The following is a 15,577-nucleotide window of genomic DNA, read 5'->3' as shown; positions in this document are numbered from 1 at the left end:
AAATAAATTTACGCATTCATTAATTTTTTTGAGTCACCCTGTATATGCAAATCCAAAAAATATGAATGGCGTGATAGATCACAAGTACAGACTCATCATATTTTGTACATTTTAGATCGGATTTATTCAGCAAACTTTTGGACTGACGTCATCAAGTTTTTGGAGGGGATAATCAAATATATTTTGACTAAAGATTTATGATGCTCTTTATAGCCTTAAACCATCTGCCACATTGCAAAGCATTCGGGTTAGCAGATTCAAAATTAAATTGCAAAATGTTGTTTTAAAATTTTGATTTTTTTTTCCAAAAATCTGGACGTTTCGGGTAAAAACTCAATTCGGAGTCTTAAACTACATATGTAGGACTATGTTATTTAATACAATTTAAGACCCATTACTATGTACAATTTTGAAGTGACGTCATCGCATTAGTGGTGGGGATGACTAGGCAAATTTTGGTTAGCGTTTTACCATCTACATGATATTCCTAATATAAGTACAAAATTTCACAACAATCGGTCCAGTACTTTCGGAGATTATCTGTCTAATAAAAATCCGGGACGGCAGATAGACGGACAGACGGACAGACAGACAGACGGAAATGGGAGACCTATTTCTTCGTCTTCTAGGGGTCATGCAAGATCGAGAAAACGTAAAAGTAGAAAGTCGGCCGACGGACTCGATTACAATACTTCCTTTGCTTACGCTCGGGAAGTAAAAATCTTGTTATGAAGCATTTACCGACACTCCTCTAGTTGATACCGGTCCATTGAATTTGCTTATCACACTGTTCTTCCAACTGCTCTAGACAACTGCAAAGATTTTGCTCCTGGTCCTGATGAAGTCCGTTTAATCCTGTTACAACAGCTTCCTTCTCAAGGTAAAACATACCTCCTCCAAGGATATAATGAACTCTTTCAGAGTGGTTCCTTCCCTACCATTTTGTCTACTGCTTACGTAGTTGCGAAGCCAAATAAACCGAAACCTGACCCCTCATCATATAGGTCAATATCTCTCACTTGCACCATGTGTAAGTTGCTAGAACAAATTGAAATAAACGCTTAGTTTTGTTCCTGGAAACCTCCAATGTTCTGCATCTCACCCAAAGCGGTTTCCGGCCCTACCGGTTGATAACTTCTTAACTTTAGAAACTGAAATCCATGATGCTTTTGTGGATGGGCAATAAATATTTGACATCTTTTTTGATCTGATTTGTGATTGTGGAATAAACGGCAAAATCCTTCAGTTCATTCGGAGTTTTCTGAGAAACCGAACATTTAGGGTTGCTGTGAATAGCTTACTGTCAATCATAAGGCCCCTTGATACACGCCTCAAGGATCTGTGCTGAGTACCACCCTATTCAATCTAGCAATTAATGATATTGTAAATGGCATTAACCTTCCCGTCAAATCCCTCCTATATGCGGATGACTTAACTTTACATTAAAGGTCAAAATTCATCATTGATGACTCTGGCTTCACCTTCTCAACGGAAAAACCTAAAGGAATTTGATTGTCAAAAGTGTCTATTTCTCTTATACCTTCTTTAACTTTGCATGGTCAAACGATTACCTTCGTACCTGAATTTAGGGATCTAAGCCTCCTTTTTGACCAGAAATTCACTTGGCAGGCTCACATACGAGAACTCATTAAAGCCTGTCACAAAGGCTTAGGCCTTCTAAAAACACTAGCCAGTCACCAATGGGGAGCAGAAACTGATATGATTTTACGTATTTATCGAAGTCTAATCCGGTTATGGCTCCATTTCTTATGCCTCCACTAAACCGCACGTCCTAGCACCGCTGAATTCCATTCATAATACAGCTCTGCGGATAAAGAGTGGAGCTTTCCGCACAACGGCTGCACATGCCAACCATCCAGTTCACAATGTCCGTTTTACCCGCCGCTCCCAGTTAAGATTTGAGCAAAACCCTTCCCGGTGCCCGCCAGCCTACCGTAGACTCTCTGTTGCTAGAAGAACTGAACTATTCCATATCACCCCTCCTTTCCATTCCTCTCAACCAATTTTCCTCGTAGGTTCGTGGTAAATTCGCTACAACTTTGCTGTGCCTGATCAGCCCAACACTTAGCTTTCAACTAGATTCACTGACCAACTAAAGAGTATTCCTGACCCGTTGGTTCTCTATACAGACGGAGCTAAAAATTGTGATGGCTTTAAGTTGGAAATCTCTATCTACTCATGCCTCACCCAATTTCGTCATCTGCACGGACTCTTCGGCGGCCCTGCACAAGAACCAGCAAATCTACTCCACATGTCTTTTGGTTCGCCAAATCCAGGATCAACTTTCCATATTATCCACTTCTTCTGGATCCCTTCGCATCAAGGCCTGATAGGTAACGAAACTGCCGACATCCTCCACTATGGTCGCCCAAACTCCACCTTCTGATGCCAAATCAAAGAGGTGCTTCTGCTACAATGGCAAAACTCTTGGAACAACACTACATCCACCCTTAGAACGATCAAATCATCCGTAGTAAAATGGATCACCTACAAGCATATTAGAAAAGATTCCATCGTCCTCGCTCGTCTTCAATTGGGTCATACTCGCTTGACACATCTTGGATATTTGACCCAACAAGGCCTTTCTTCAATGTCAAATTCCCAATACTGTAGCACACCTTCTTACTGGCTGTTCCAAGTTTAGCCATCATCGCGCTACAGCCAGTCGAAGGAACTTTAGAAAATATCCTCGCCAACACCCAAGCTGCCGAAGATAAAGTCATCGGTTTCCTTAAAGCCGCTCAACTTTATCAGCTAATTTAAATTGTCTTTCTTAATTTATTGTGATTATGTACACTTAAAATTTCGGGGACTAAAAACCATATGTGGTTGATGTCCTCTAAAACTCTAATAAATAAAAATAAATAAAGTGGACTTGAAGAAATATCCGAAACGTTCTTAACAAATGAGATAAAACAATGTATTGCAGATGCTCCTAGCAATAAATACATATTTATTATCCAAGATCACACTTCCAGTCACTGTTAAAGATACTAAAACCAAAACAATACGGAAATTTTCCATTATAGGAAAGTACTACAAAATATGTAGGAGTACATAAGCCTTTGCCCAGAAAATTGTATAAGCCTTTCTATTTTTATCAACTATGTCAACCGTAAATGCACTACACAAAACGTAGGAATAAATAAATTTGGAAACATGGCAAAAGAGATTGCCACTTTCTTAAATCTTCCAATTCCCAATTTATACATACTGGACACTGCTTTCGTCGCAGTTCTGTGACTATATTAATAGACAACAACTCTCATTTATTGGCCATTAAGACAGTATGAGACACGCCAAGACTCGTGTCTTAATGGCAATGATTAAATGATTGTTGTACAGTGTTTCTATAAATGATTATAGGGTCGAAGTAGGTCATGAATACGTACCGCCTCTCAAATTTGAACTTTACTTAATGCCTAAGGACGCATAACAAAAAATAAAACTAATTCATTTCAATAAAAAAAACAAATTTATTGCGGTTAAACATCACAATGAATGTTGAAAATGTTCACAATATTCTTCAAGTCACATGTTCACTCTTTTTTTCATTTCAAAAATGTTCTGTAATCCTTTTGTCAACACTCATTGTTCAATTTCATGTTGCAACACGAACTCTTGACTGCTGCGGAAATCTTGTCAAAGATGTCTGCGGGTTCTGCTCAAGTCGACTCAAATCATCAACAACGTCGTCAGATACTGCAGGTCTTCCAGGAGACTTCCCTTTTTTGACACTGCCAATTCCAACAGATATGTTGATTACGTCTCTAATGTGAGCTTCTAACGATGGTTCTTGAATTATTAAATCACGGTATTTGGCCACTTTCCGTTTACGAATGCCCCATTACGATAGTAAATTAATAATGAAAGTGAAAAACGTTAAAACAATAAAAAGGATGACTTTAAATGACAGGATACAAATGACATTAATGACAAGTGTGAAATGGCATTACTAACAAGTGTGAACTGTCATAATGAGGCATAATTTCAGCGAAGCGGGATTTTTGAAATCCATGGCCAGCTACGCCCTTAGAATCATTTATAAAAACCCAGCATAATATACTAAATATTTTCCACCGATTGAGGCTATTAAGTACTAGATGGCTATAGAAGTTTTGTTTTTTTGTCGAAGACTATAAGATGGTAGAGGTCAGAGTTCCTAAACTTATTTAAATCCATCTGAAGACGTACTTTATTTTATTTTATTTTTTTTTTTATTTTAGTACGCAATCTACACATGCTTCAATTTTGCCCGTGTTTCAGTGATCTTCACTCTTCCTTGCACTTCTCAGAAAAATATTTTGGCAAAACCTTCAAAGAAGGAAATATGGGTCTAACTAGAACTTATTAATAATAATGAATGAAAGAGTTGTTCTTTTTGCACAATAAAATGTCGCAGTCTTATTACATAAACTCATAGAAATAATATTATATGGAAGTAACTTAGAGAGAGACGCGCGTTGCCAACACAGTGGGACAGAGATAGGGCTCTCTGGGTGGCAAAACATTGACGCGAAACTGCAGAGCACTGTGTTTCTGGCGGTTTGTTTCGTGCTGTCGCATGGTCTTTAAAGGTGTATTTTTGCAAATTTACGTTTTTTAGGCTCCAGTTACCTTATTTAAACGACTACAGTCTTCTTAAGTTGTATTTTATCGGACTATATGTTAAACATCGTGAAATCGTGTTGTGCGTACAATTGCAAAGAACGTGCAAAGAAAGCAATCCTGTGTCATTTCATATGTAATAATCACATATAGAGACGAAGGATTTCGTAATTGTAATTTAAAAATTATGTTAGATTCCGTAAACATTCCGAGTTACGAAAAAAATGGATTGTTGCTACAAAAAAAGGGAATTTTAATCTATTGATTTATTATTGTTTTAGTTATTTGTACGTGGATTTAGAAAATAGATTTTACTAGAAAATTCGACACAATTTAATATGTTTAATTTAATTAGGCACCCTGTCACTTTTATCGAACGTTGATTAATTTTATCCTAAAAATTTCAGATTTACCAATGAACATACACTACAAGATTAGTTAACTTGTAGAAGATTATTGTATTAACTGAATTCGTAATATATTGTAGATTCTGTATACATTTCATTTTATTAAAAGACTATCTCCACCACTTAACATGATTTTTGTTGTTTCATATTACACATAATTTTAATGTAAACTGTAAAAATATAGTTTTTATTGACAAGCGTTTGTTGTAATTGATTGTTTGAACAAATTCTTAAGAAAACGTATTAATTACCGTTCAAATGAAGCGTTTTTTGCCACCCAGCACGTGCTACGTGGTCAGCCGTCCTTTTCCCACTGATGCATAACAACTCTTGCTATTTCTTTCTTGTGTTGATTACACTCGCTCGCGTATGGAAACGTACACAAGGCTCCATCCACTCCTTTATTAGATCAATGCATAAACTAAATAATTATTCATTATTCCAAAAGTAACACGGTTCGCAAACAGCTTGATCCAAATAAAAATTAAACACAAAACTATAACATTGCAGAACTGTAAGATACCAAAAAATTACATATTCTCATAAGTATGCGTTCTGTCAGGTAAAAGTAAATTTAGCCTCGCCTGTCTCAACTCCTCCCCAACCACACACTGCCTTTTTTTCGTTTTATTTATTACACGATTGCACGAAATTTACATTTACGAGTTCATATTCCGCGAATAATTACAACGTGTAGGTATGTATTAACTTTTACAATAGTGCTTGCAAAAGGAATTAATTATTTATGCAGGAACATTACGTCTTATTCTTATGCAAATTCCAAGGACGTACGGTGATATCTTTCGACTCTTATTCCATAAACACTGTACCATATTGCTCCTGACATGTGTGACATAAAATTATTGTTATTTTTAGAAGATGTGATGTGAGGTGGGTTAACGTTACAACCATAAATCGATGGACGAGCTATAAACAGAGATGTTTTATGTGTTTTTGTGAAGCTTCACGCCGGAACATCATCGTCAGTTGTCGCTTGAATGTGTGTTTATTGGATTTTATAGTGTACGTGAAAGGTGTAAAAAAATCGATTAAACTAATATCTGTTTAAAAGTGAAGAAACGACCATCGCTATTGAAGCTTTTGTAACAGACTATTGTCACTGGTTAAATTAAATTTAACTGTACTTGTGTAGGGTATTCATAGAGTGACATACGCTGTCCGCCAGTACAATCATTATTAAATTGTATAAGCTCTGAATAGATACTACAAAAGAAAGGATTTCGTTTTATTTCCCGAGACAGCTTGCACGCTCTATGTAATCAAAGTCAGATTACCCTAAGATTGCTACGCTATTTTTCAAACCTGATTTAGTCTAACTGGTTATTATTAAACACTTTAGAGGCTTTTCGTTGCGATACGTACATCAGGAGTTCAGGAATGAACAGTGACTTGAAGAGAAACGTTATGTAATATGGAATAACAAAACAATCACGTATTATGCTGTCTTTAAAGAAGAGTTTACCTTCATATATTGTTTCCGTGGAGTAAAATGTAAGTTCGATCAAAATTGAGGAAAGGAATTTCATAGGACGCAAGTTTTATTACGTGAGTAATATTTTTTTGAAGTAACTTTTTTCTACTCCCGTTCATGAAATAACAACAACAACATGTTCAATTTATAGCATGTTGGGATATTTTTCATCAACTACATGATCAATTGGGATTCGAATTTAGATTTAGATTTGCCGAAGACCAGAAATTACAGCGGTAGCAAATAAAGCAAGTACTTCGTTATCGCCACCTCAAAAACCATCAAGTGTCTGGGAGAATCCATACCAGAAATTTATGGATTAGGGGATTAGGCTAATAGGAAGAACATTGATCATTTTATGAAATGCAATACTAACATACTTGCTAGAATTATCGAGGAATTTAAATTATCAACATCATGGAGTCATTACTCGTTGTCGAAGAGTACTTTAAGCCTTAAGCAAAGTGGAAATATTGGTTAATATCCTATAGGTATTTAAATATATATTTTATTTTTGCTTTTCACATAGGTTATTTGGAACTGCTGATGCTGTGAGAGGAACATTACAAACTAATGTACGTTCTTATAATGTATGTACTTGACAGCCAAAAAAAAAAAACAAGAAAATTCACAGTAACTGAAAATTTCGAATTACATAAAAAATATGCGTCACGTCGTCCGTAAAATTACTCAGAAACAAAGTCATTCATAACCAAAAAAGGGGAAAATGTACGCGCCAGGTCATCCGAATAAACAAAATTGGAAAATTGGAAAATTGAAAAATATTTCAAATCGCCTAATGTCGAAGAGCCATATGGGTTATTTTTCTAGACGTTCGTACCATTAAAAAACACGTAGGCTAGAAATCTAGCATCGCGGAAAACTGGGTACGTCAAAAATTCATCGAATACAAAAATAAAATGGCAAACCAAATGCTGTCAATCCAAATCAAACTGTTAAAAGGGCCATGAAAAATAATACCGTTATAAATAACTGATTAATGGTTTCAGTAAAAATGGACTTCGGCATCTTAACAAGTTATAACATTATAATTACCAATTATACAATAATAAAGCAAATTAATATAAGTATTATACTTTGTTTAATTTGCTCCATGTAAGGTGGTGGTGGTGAAGAATTTTTTACCTTCCGTGTTTTGCAAAACTCGCCTACGACCCGTGTTGCATCATCCTTGTGTAAAAAAAATCCACTTCATGCATTTGTTACACAATATACGATTTTGAAGAAGCAGTCTCATTTATACTACAAATTAAAAAAATTGGAAAGAACAAACAGCCTGACGAAATTAGAGCGAGTTCAAGTGTTCAAAAAAAAATCGCTGTTTACATTTCACAAAATCTTTAACCTATTTCAAATAAATGCGAGAACTATATCCATGAAATTGCAATGTTAATACTAAGCGCTAACTTAGCCATCGACCAAAACAAAAGTTATTGATTACTACATTTAAATGCAGCCAGGTTTTGTTAACTGTTCGTCAACTTATGATTTGCTAAAAGTATACCCTATGTTTGTAAAAATATAAGTTGAGAATACTGTTAACAGCTGCTTCTACAGGCTTTGTATAAATGATTTTAGAGTTGAAGTAGGTCATGAAAACGTGCCGCCTCCCAGTTTTAAACTTTGCTAAATGCTCAAGGACGCACAACAAATACCACACGTATCTATATAATTGGTTGCCTAAATGTTTCATATCTTATTAAAAAATAAAACTAATGTATGGAACAAATTTATAGCGGTTAAACATCACAGTAAATGTTGAAAATGTTTACCATTTCTTCAAGACACATGTTCACTCTCTTTTTAATTTCAAAAATGTTCTTTGATCCTTTCATCAATACCTTTATTCAATATCATGTTGCAATGGGAATTCCTGACTGCTAAGGAAATTTTGTCGAAAATGTTTGCGGATTGTGTTCAAGTCGTCTCAAATCATCAACAACGTCCTCAGATACTGAAGGTGTTCCAGGAGATTTCCCTTTGTTGACACTGCCAGTTCGAACAAATCTGTTGATTACATATCTAATGTGAACCTCTAACGATGTTTCTTGAATTCTTAAATCACGGTATTTGGCCAGATATTCCTGCTTACAAGCGGTTACAGAATACACAGACTCTTCGTTTACTCCTGTAGGGCGTAATTAAATTAAAATACTTCTTATAAAACTCGTATCATAATATAACTATTACCTAACGGCGGTCCATTGTAATCATAAATAACGTTTGATTATAAATAAAATATGTGTTCTGTTTAAAATAAAACAGCCTCACATAAATTCATAAATCAATATTTTTTTGTTTGTGCCTCCTCAAAAGGTGATGACGTCATTTAGCGGAAAAAAAATTCTTTTAATTTTATAGAATTACACACTCTTGAATGTGTGGTTTGCTGATTTATGAATTTGTGTGGAGTTTTAACCCTAGACATCCAGACCTTTGGGAAAAAATCGAAATTGTGTAACAACATTTAACAATTAAACTTTGAAATTTCACAAGCAAATACGCTGAAAATTTGGAAGCGTTTTAAGGTTATCGTAGGAATGGTAGATCGTTAATAAACAATATTTTGCAATTTAATTAGGAATCTGCAAAACCGAATGTTTTGAAATCTTGCAGATGTTTAAAGTTATGATAAGCATGATAAATTTTTAATCAAAATATATTTACTTATCCTCTCCAAAAAATTGATGACGTCAGCTGAAAAGTTTGCCGATTAAAATCTAAAATATCCAAAATATGAGGAGTCTGTACTTGTGATTTATCATTCCATTCATATTTTTTGGATTTGCATATACAGAGTCACTCAAAAAAATGAATGCTTAAATTTATTTTATTGATTTAATTAGGAACTACAATACCGAATGCTTTGAGATCTTATAGATGTTTTAAAGTTATCATAAGCCTGATAAATGTTTGATCAAAATGTGTTTGCTCATCACCCTAAAAAATTGACGTCATCTCAAAATTTTGCTGAATAAATTCTACCCAAAATGTGCAAAATGTGATGAGTTTTTACTTGGGATTCATTATTGCTTTCATAATTTTTATTGATCAAATTAAGAACGAGTCAGATCATTTTCCCGAAAATGTCAGTTACAAACGTCTTTATTTAGATTGGCTTATACACGGTGACTGAAAAAAATTAATGTATCAGTCAATTTATTTTGTTCTTGTACTATCCTGCTATTACCTAGGTATACTTTTTGGGCAAAAAAATTATTGTGGATCAAAATTTATTCGTTTATTCGTTTTTTTATAAAATAACATGTTTTCTACATGTGATTTATGAACCGTGTTGAGTTTTTACCCTTGACATCTACATTTTTAGGAAGCAAAAATGAAACTTTATAACAGTATTTTACAATTTATCTTTGTATCTGCAAATATTTTATGGTAATGGAAAGCATCGTAAATCGCTAATCAAAATTTATTCGTCATTTACAGTTTTCGCAAAGGTGTTTCAAATTTATAAGTGTTTTTGGAAAAAAACTGAGAAAACAAAATCAGTAAAATTTAATGTTCTTTTAACCGTTGGTGCTTTGTAATCTGAATGTGCTAATAGTGGAATTTTTTAGAACCATAAACATATAAACAAGTCGAAGTTTAAGCATGTACTGAGAAATCGAGAATATCTACATTTTCTGCAGTTGGTTATCTGTTTAAAATATATTGTTTACTTTATAGAGGTTATCACAAGACGAAAATCGCGAAATCATTTTTTTTATAATTTTTCAAAGAAGCAGGATTTATTGAACTTGTATTTTAGAGGCGAGGAAAGTTCTGTCGAAATAACCAATTTTTGTTTTTCAAAATTCGAGGCAAAATTGGTGTCATATATTTTTCGTTACGAATTAAGCTTTGATTAGTTGACTTTGACTAATATTTTCATATGACTGTAACATTACGGATTATTTGTTTTTTTTTACTAAAGTAGCAAGTAAGTTATGCTTATAAAAAAACATGCATTAAACATTTGTGCTTTTATTGGACTAAACAATAAAAATTCTCTTTTGAGTATTCCTAAATAATTAAATGCGATATGTTGAAACTTATTGAGGATGCGGCATTCTTGTAAATTTCAGTGATTTGACTATATTTTCACATGCCTGTTTAGTTTCACTTATCAGATTTTCCAACGTGGTTTGACTGTCATCATCCAAATGTGTTGCTTTTATTTGATTAGTTTCGCATAATTTGTATATCTCTATATGCTCTTCAATGAGATTTAGATTCCTTAAGTTATATTTTACAGCCTCGCAGTAAGCCATCAACCACGATTTTAGTTGTGCAAATATAGCAAATAGTTTATCTTCTTCTTTGTTCTTTTCAACGTCGTTGAAAACTTCTTTGATTTCAGCATCATTTCGAAATCCTCTCGTGTATGTGATAGTTAATTCTTTCATATTGTTGGTGGAATTTTCGGCTGCCGTGATTGTCAGTACACCGTTATGGTCAATAGCAAAAGTAACAAAGTTTTCTTTCATTCGGGGGGGCCGGAGTGATATTTTCTAAGGTGAGCAAGCCTAAATATCGATTTTTTTTTGCATTTAAATGTTCACCTTCGAACACTTCAAAAGAGGCCTTTTTCTGCTGATCGAATGCGTTAAACACAGTTACAGAGTTTTTTGTCGGTATTGAAGTACCTTTCTTTATGATAAAAATCATTTTTCCATACCATTCTTTTGTTCCCAGTGATAATGGAACTACATCCGTCATTATCAATTTCCGGATTTCTTGTTTAGGGTTGTTGGCTAACATTGCTGCTTGAAGAGCAGCTCCTTCTGCTACGCACTCGTCAAGATGAACAAATCTGTTGAGAATTTTACCGCCAAAATATCTAGATAATTCTTCTTGAATCCTCGGTATCCGACTGGAACCACCTGCTAGTATAACGTCCCTAATTTCGTTTTTTGAAATCTCAGAGCTCTTAAGACATCTGTCAACAATGTTGATTGTTCGTTTAATTAAAGTGGATGCTTTCAGTTCGAAATCTTTTCTTGTTAATTCTACTTCTACCACTCTGTTGTCAGGAACAAAACCATGTAGAATAACGCTGGTTTCTTCAAGGGTTGATAACTCAACTTTTGCTGCTTCGCAGGTATTTTGTAGTCTGCGCATGTCTCTTCTGTTTTGTTTCGCATCATAATTGTATTCTTTTTTTAAATGCTCACAAACATAATCAATGATAAGATTATCGAAATCTTTTCCACCGATCTGTGTATCACCGTCCACACAAATGATATCAATATTGCTTGAAGTTTTTTTTAATATGGATACGTCAAAAGTGCCACCGCCCAAATCATAAACTAGAGAATAACAGTCACTTTCGTCGTCGTTTTTAAAATAATAACTTAAAGCTGCGGCTGTTGGCTCATTAAATAGTTTTAAGACGGTAAAACCTGCTTCGTTGGCTGCTGTTAAAGTCACTTCTCTTTGGGTCGTATTGAAATAAGCAGGAACGGTTATAACAGCTTTGTTTACGGTGTGTCCCAATTTGGTTTCCACGTCTTGTTTTACTTTTTTCAAAATCAAAGAACACACTTCTTGTGGAGTCACTTTCAGCGTTTCATTTTCTCGTTCAATTATTACTACTGGAGAGTCGGAGCTGTTTTCTACTGTGAAGGAGAAATATTGCAGCGTTTTTTCTACTGTGTTGAAACCTTTGCCCACAAATCGTTTAATTTCTAAAAGCGAGATACTGAAGTTTGGTGCAAGTACATGGTTAATACCTTACCATAAATTCCATTAGATGGCAACATGTCTGTCATTTTCTTCGCGCATTGTCCAACGACTGGTCCTCCAGTCTTTTTTAAGAAAAATACACAAGACGGAGTAAGTCTTCCTCCATCGGAATTTTCTAAAATTTCCACTATACCATTTTTGTAGCAAGAAACACAGGTATTTGTAGTTCCCAGATCGATGCCAATAGCTAGGTCGTCCATAATTGTGTAGTCCAGTAAACTGACATCTACCACAAGTTCGCAATTCAGGTGTCACGGACTGGATTCATGTCGGTGTATATAAAATATATCGCATTTCCACTGATAAGTTATCTATACTTTTAATCTTTTCCATATCAAAGACAACGCGATTTTGGATAGTGAGATATTTATTTTAAAACCATTGTGTGTTAGTAGTGCAGTGTACGATACCGCTATACTAAATGGGAGTCCCCTAAATCTCTAGGACGATAAAATAACAGATAAAATATGGTGTAGGAATCGAGAGTTGCGTTGAATAGTTATCGGAATATCATGGCCGACATAGCAATTGGTATAGATTTCGGAACTACAAATTCTTGTGTTTGCGTGTACAGAAAAAGTGCGCTCGAAGTTTTAGAAAACTCAGATGGGGGAAGATTAACACCGTCTTACGTGTTTTTTCTGCAGAAACCTGGAGCACCGATCGTCGGCCAATGTGCTAAAAAAATGTCAGACATGCTACCAAGCAACGGAATTTATGGTAAGAATTTTACATGTTCTTAAAGCAAAATCTAAATGTTATGTTTTAGAAATAAAGCGATTTGTTGGGAAAAGTTTCAACAGCCTTAAAAAAAATTTACCATACTATTCCTTCGATGTGAAAAACGATTCTGGTACCCCAGTGATTTTAATAGAACGGGAGAACGGAACAGTGAAGTTAACACCCCAAGAAGTGTGCGCCTTAATTTTCACAAAATTAAAGAAAGACGTCGAAACTAAGTTAGGACATGCTGTTAGCAAAGCTGTTATAACAGTACCAGCATATTTTAAGTCGATCGAGCGAGAAGTTATTTTAGCTGCAGCTAATCAGGCTGGATTTACCGTTCTGAAGCTTTTTAACGAACCTACGGCAGCAGCTTTGAGTTTTTACTATAAAAAAGACATTAGAAGTGAGTCTTATTCGTTGGTTTACGATTTAGGTGGCGGTACTTTTGATGTGTCCGTTCTAAAAAAGCATTCTAACAACATTGACATCATCGGTGTGGACGGAGATACAAATCTAGGAGGAAAGGATTTCGATAATCTTATCATAGAGGAACTCGCAAAAACCTATAGATATTATCCTAAAAAAGAAAGAAGAGAGATACGTAGATTACAAAATAAATGTGAAGAGGCCAAAATTGAGTTGTCAACAGCCGAACAGACAATCATCATTCTGGATGGGTTTGTGCCTAACCAACGCGTTGTGACGATTGAGTTGAGTCGGCAGCAGTTTGAGTCCAGAGCTCAGAATTTGTTCGAGAGGACCATCAAAATCGTCGACAGGTGTCTTAAATCTTCAAAAGTACCGATTAATAAAATCAATAACGTTATCCTATCGGGAGGTTCTAGTCGCATTCCAAAAATCCAAGAGATGTTGTCCAATTATTTTAACGGAAAATCTTTAACCAAGTTTGTAAATTTGGATGAATGTGTGGCCGAAGGAGCTGCTCTTCAGGCTGCAATGTTGGCCAATAGTTCGAAACAAAAAATAAGAAAAATGAAAATGACCGATGTTGTTCCGTTATCACTCGGGGTGATGGATTATGTGAATCGAATGCATTTTATTGTAAGAAAAGATACTCCAATACCCGCAGAAAACACTCTACAATTTCGTACAACCGAAGATCAACAGACGTCTTTACGGTTTGATGTGTATGAAGGTGAACGTGTCGAAGCGACGAAAAATCGTTATTTGGGTTTTTTGACTTTAAACAATATCACTCCTGCACCACCACGATTGTGTAGAGTTCTGGTAACAGTAATAGTTGATCAAAATGGTATATTAAAAATTAAAGCGTCGGAGGTGTTGCGCAATAATTCTAAAGAATTAAATTTGTCGTATACGAGAGGTTGGAGAAGTGAGGATGAAATTGTGAGTACGTTGGTAGACGCTGAAGAGCACGAAGCTCAAGATGACTCTTTCGAAAACTTTGCGGCTCTAAAAGAGTACCTATTGAGCTATTGCGAGGCAGTGCAATATAATCTGAGGTTTTTGAAATTAATCAGAAAACACAAGGCAATTCATGATTTGTGTGAGAATACAAAAAATGTTGCGGTGTCTTTAGGTATTGATAAAATACATGAGGTACAAAGTATGTTGGCCGAAGTTCAATACGAATGTGAAAAATTTGCCCAATGTTACAATTTTGAGTGTATGCCTCCTTGCTGAATTATACTTTAATTATTATCTTTCGATTTAAATTGACAAATTATGGTATGTTTTGTGTGAAATAAATGTTATATTTTTTTTTATTAAATATAACCATTAGAAATAAGACTGTTTAATTAAAAAATAAAGAAAAATCTAAAACGCTATCTTGTATTATTGAAAGTGTCATTAAAACAAAGGTCTGCAGTGTTGCCGTCGCGTGAAATATTACTTACTAAAATACATCTGAAACAAGTAACCCATTATAAATACCAGAGAATGTTACAGTCATTGCTTACTACTTTTTAGAATAATAACAAACCTTTTGTTTAATATTTTGTGTGAATTACAAAATTTGAACTCTAGAGATTGATGGCAAAAACTAATATATGTCACAAAGAATCAAGGTAAGTCGTAAATCGGTTTACACCCGAATAAACTTTGCATAAAGATTTGTTTTTCCATTCGTTAGAAGCGTTTTCGGGTGTCGAATGTTTCTTGAATTTTCGGCGTTTATTGCTGTTCGATATTTTCTCTACTACTTTCTTTATTGGATTTTAATAATAATAATAATAGATTTATTTCCAACAGGTCGCACCCAATTACAGGAAATGTATAAATTTGAACAAAAAAAAATATTTAAGAAAAATGGTAGGAAATACTCGTATAAATAAAAAAAATACGAACAAAGAAAAAAAATGCTTAACTATTTAGTTTCACGTAACTTAATTATTCCATTAAACAACTGTTTCTCAGAATCAAAATAAGTATCACATTCTTTAAAAATTAAGTTAAAATATTCACACATAATAGAAATTGGTGATCGTATAAGCGTACTGGTTTTGGATACATTTGTATAAAATAACATATGAAATTTTGAAATTAATTAAGCTAAAATAATAGTTCTACATGATCA

The 15,577-nt window shown here is 34.5% G+C and overlaps 3 protein-coding genes across 5 annotated transcripts in view; 2 read left to right on the top strand and 1 right to left on the bottom strand.

The window, feature by feature from the left end:
- LOC135137628 (uncharacterized) overlaps window positions 1-15,577 on the top strand; it is a 430,031-nt gene that overhangs the window by 128,142 nt on the left and 286,312 nt on the right. The gene's annotated exons all lie outside the window — the stretch shown is intronic.
- LOC135137471 (heat shock cognate 71 kDa protein-like) lies at window positions 10,515-12,548 on the bottom strand. The gene is made up of 2 exons (XM_064067137.1): window positions 12,284-12,548; window positions 10,515-12,233 (listed from the first exon to the last, which is right to left on the bottom strand). Exons 1-2 carry the CDS (start codon window positions 12,489-12,491, stop codon window positions 11,002-11,004), a joined length of 1,440 nt encoding a protein of 479 aa, XP_063923207.1. The 5' UTR covers window positions 12,492-12,548; the 3' UTR covers window positions 10,515-11,001.
- Window positions 12,682-14,826, top strand: LOC135137402 (heat shock 70 kDa protein-like). Its single transcript, XM_064067033.1, has 2 exons — window positions 12,682-13,011; window positions 13,061-14,826. The coding sequence occupies exons 1-2, from the start codon at window positions 12,804-12,806 to the stop codon at window positions 14,680-14,682; spliced, it is 1,830 nt and encodes a 609-aa protein (XP_063923103.1). The 5' UTR covers window positions 12,682-12,803; the 3' UTR covers window positions 14,683-14,826.

Source organism: Zophobas morio, unplaced genomic scaffold, assembly GCF_036711695.1.
Source record: "Zophobas morio isolate AGI-343-1 ecotype UQ-CSIRO unplaced genomic scaffold, CSIRO_AGI_Zmor_V1 ptg000029l, whole genome shotgun sequence".
Lineage (NCBI taxonomy): Eukaryota > Metazoa > Arthropoda > Insecta > Coleoptera > Tenebrionidae > Zophobas > Zophobas morio.
This window is presented reverse-complemented; position numbering and strand designations above follow the sequence as displayed.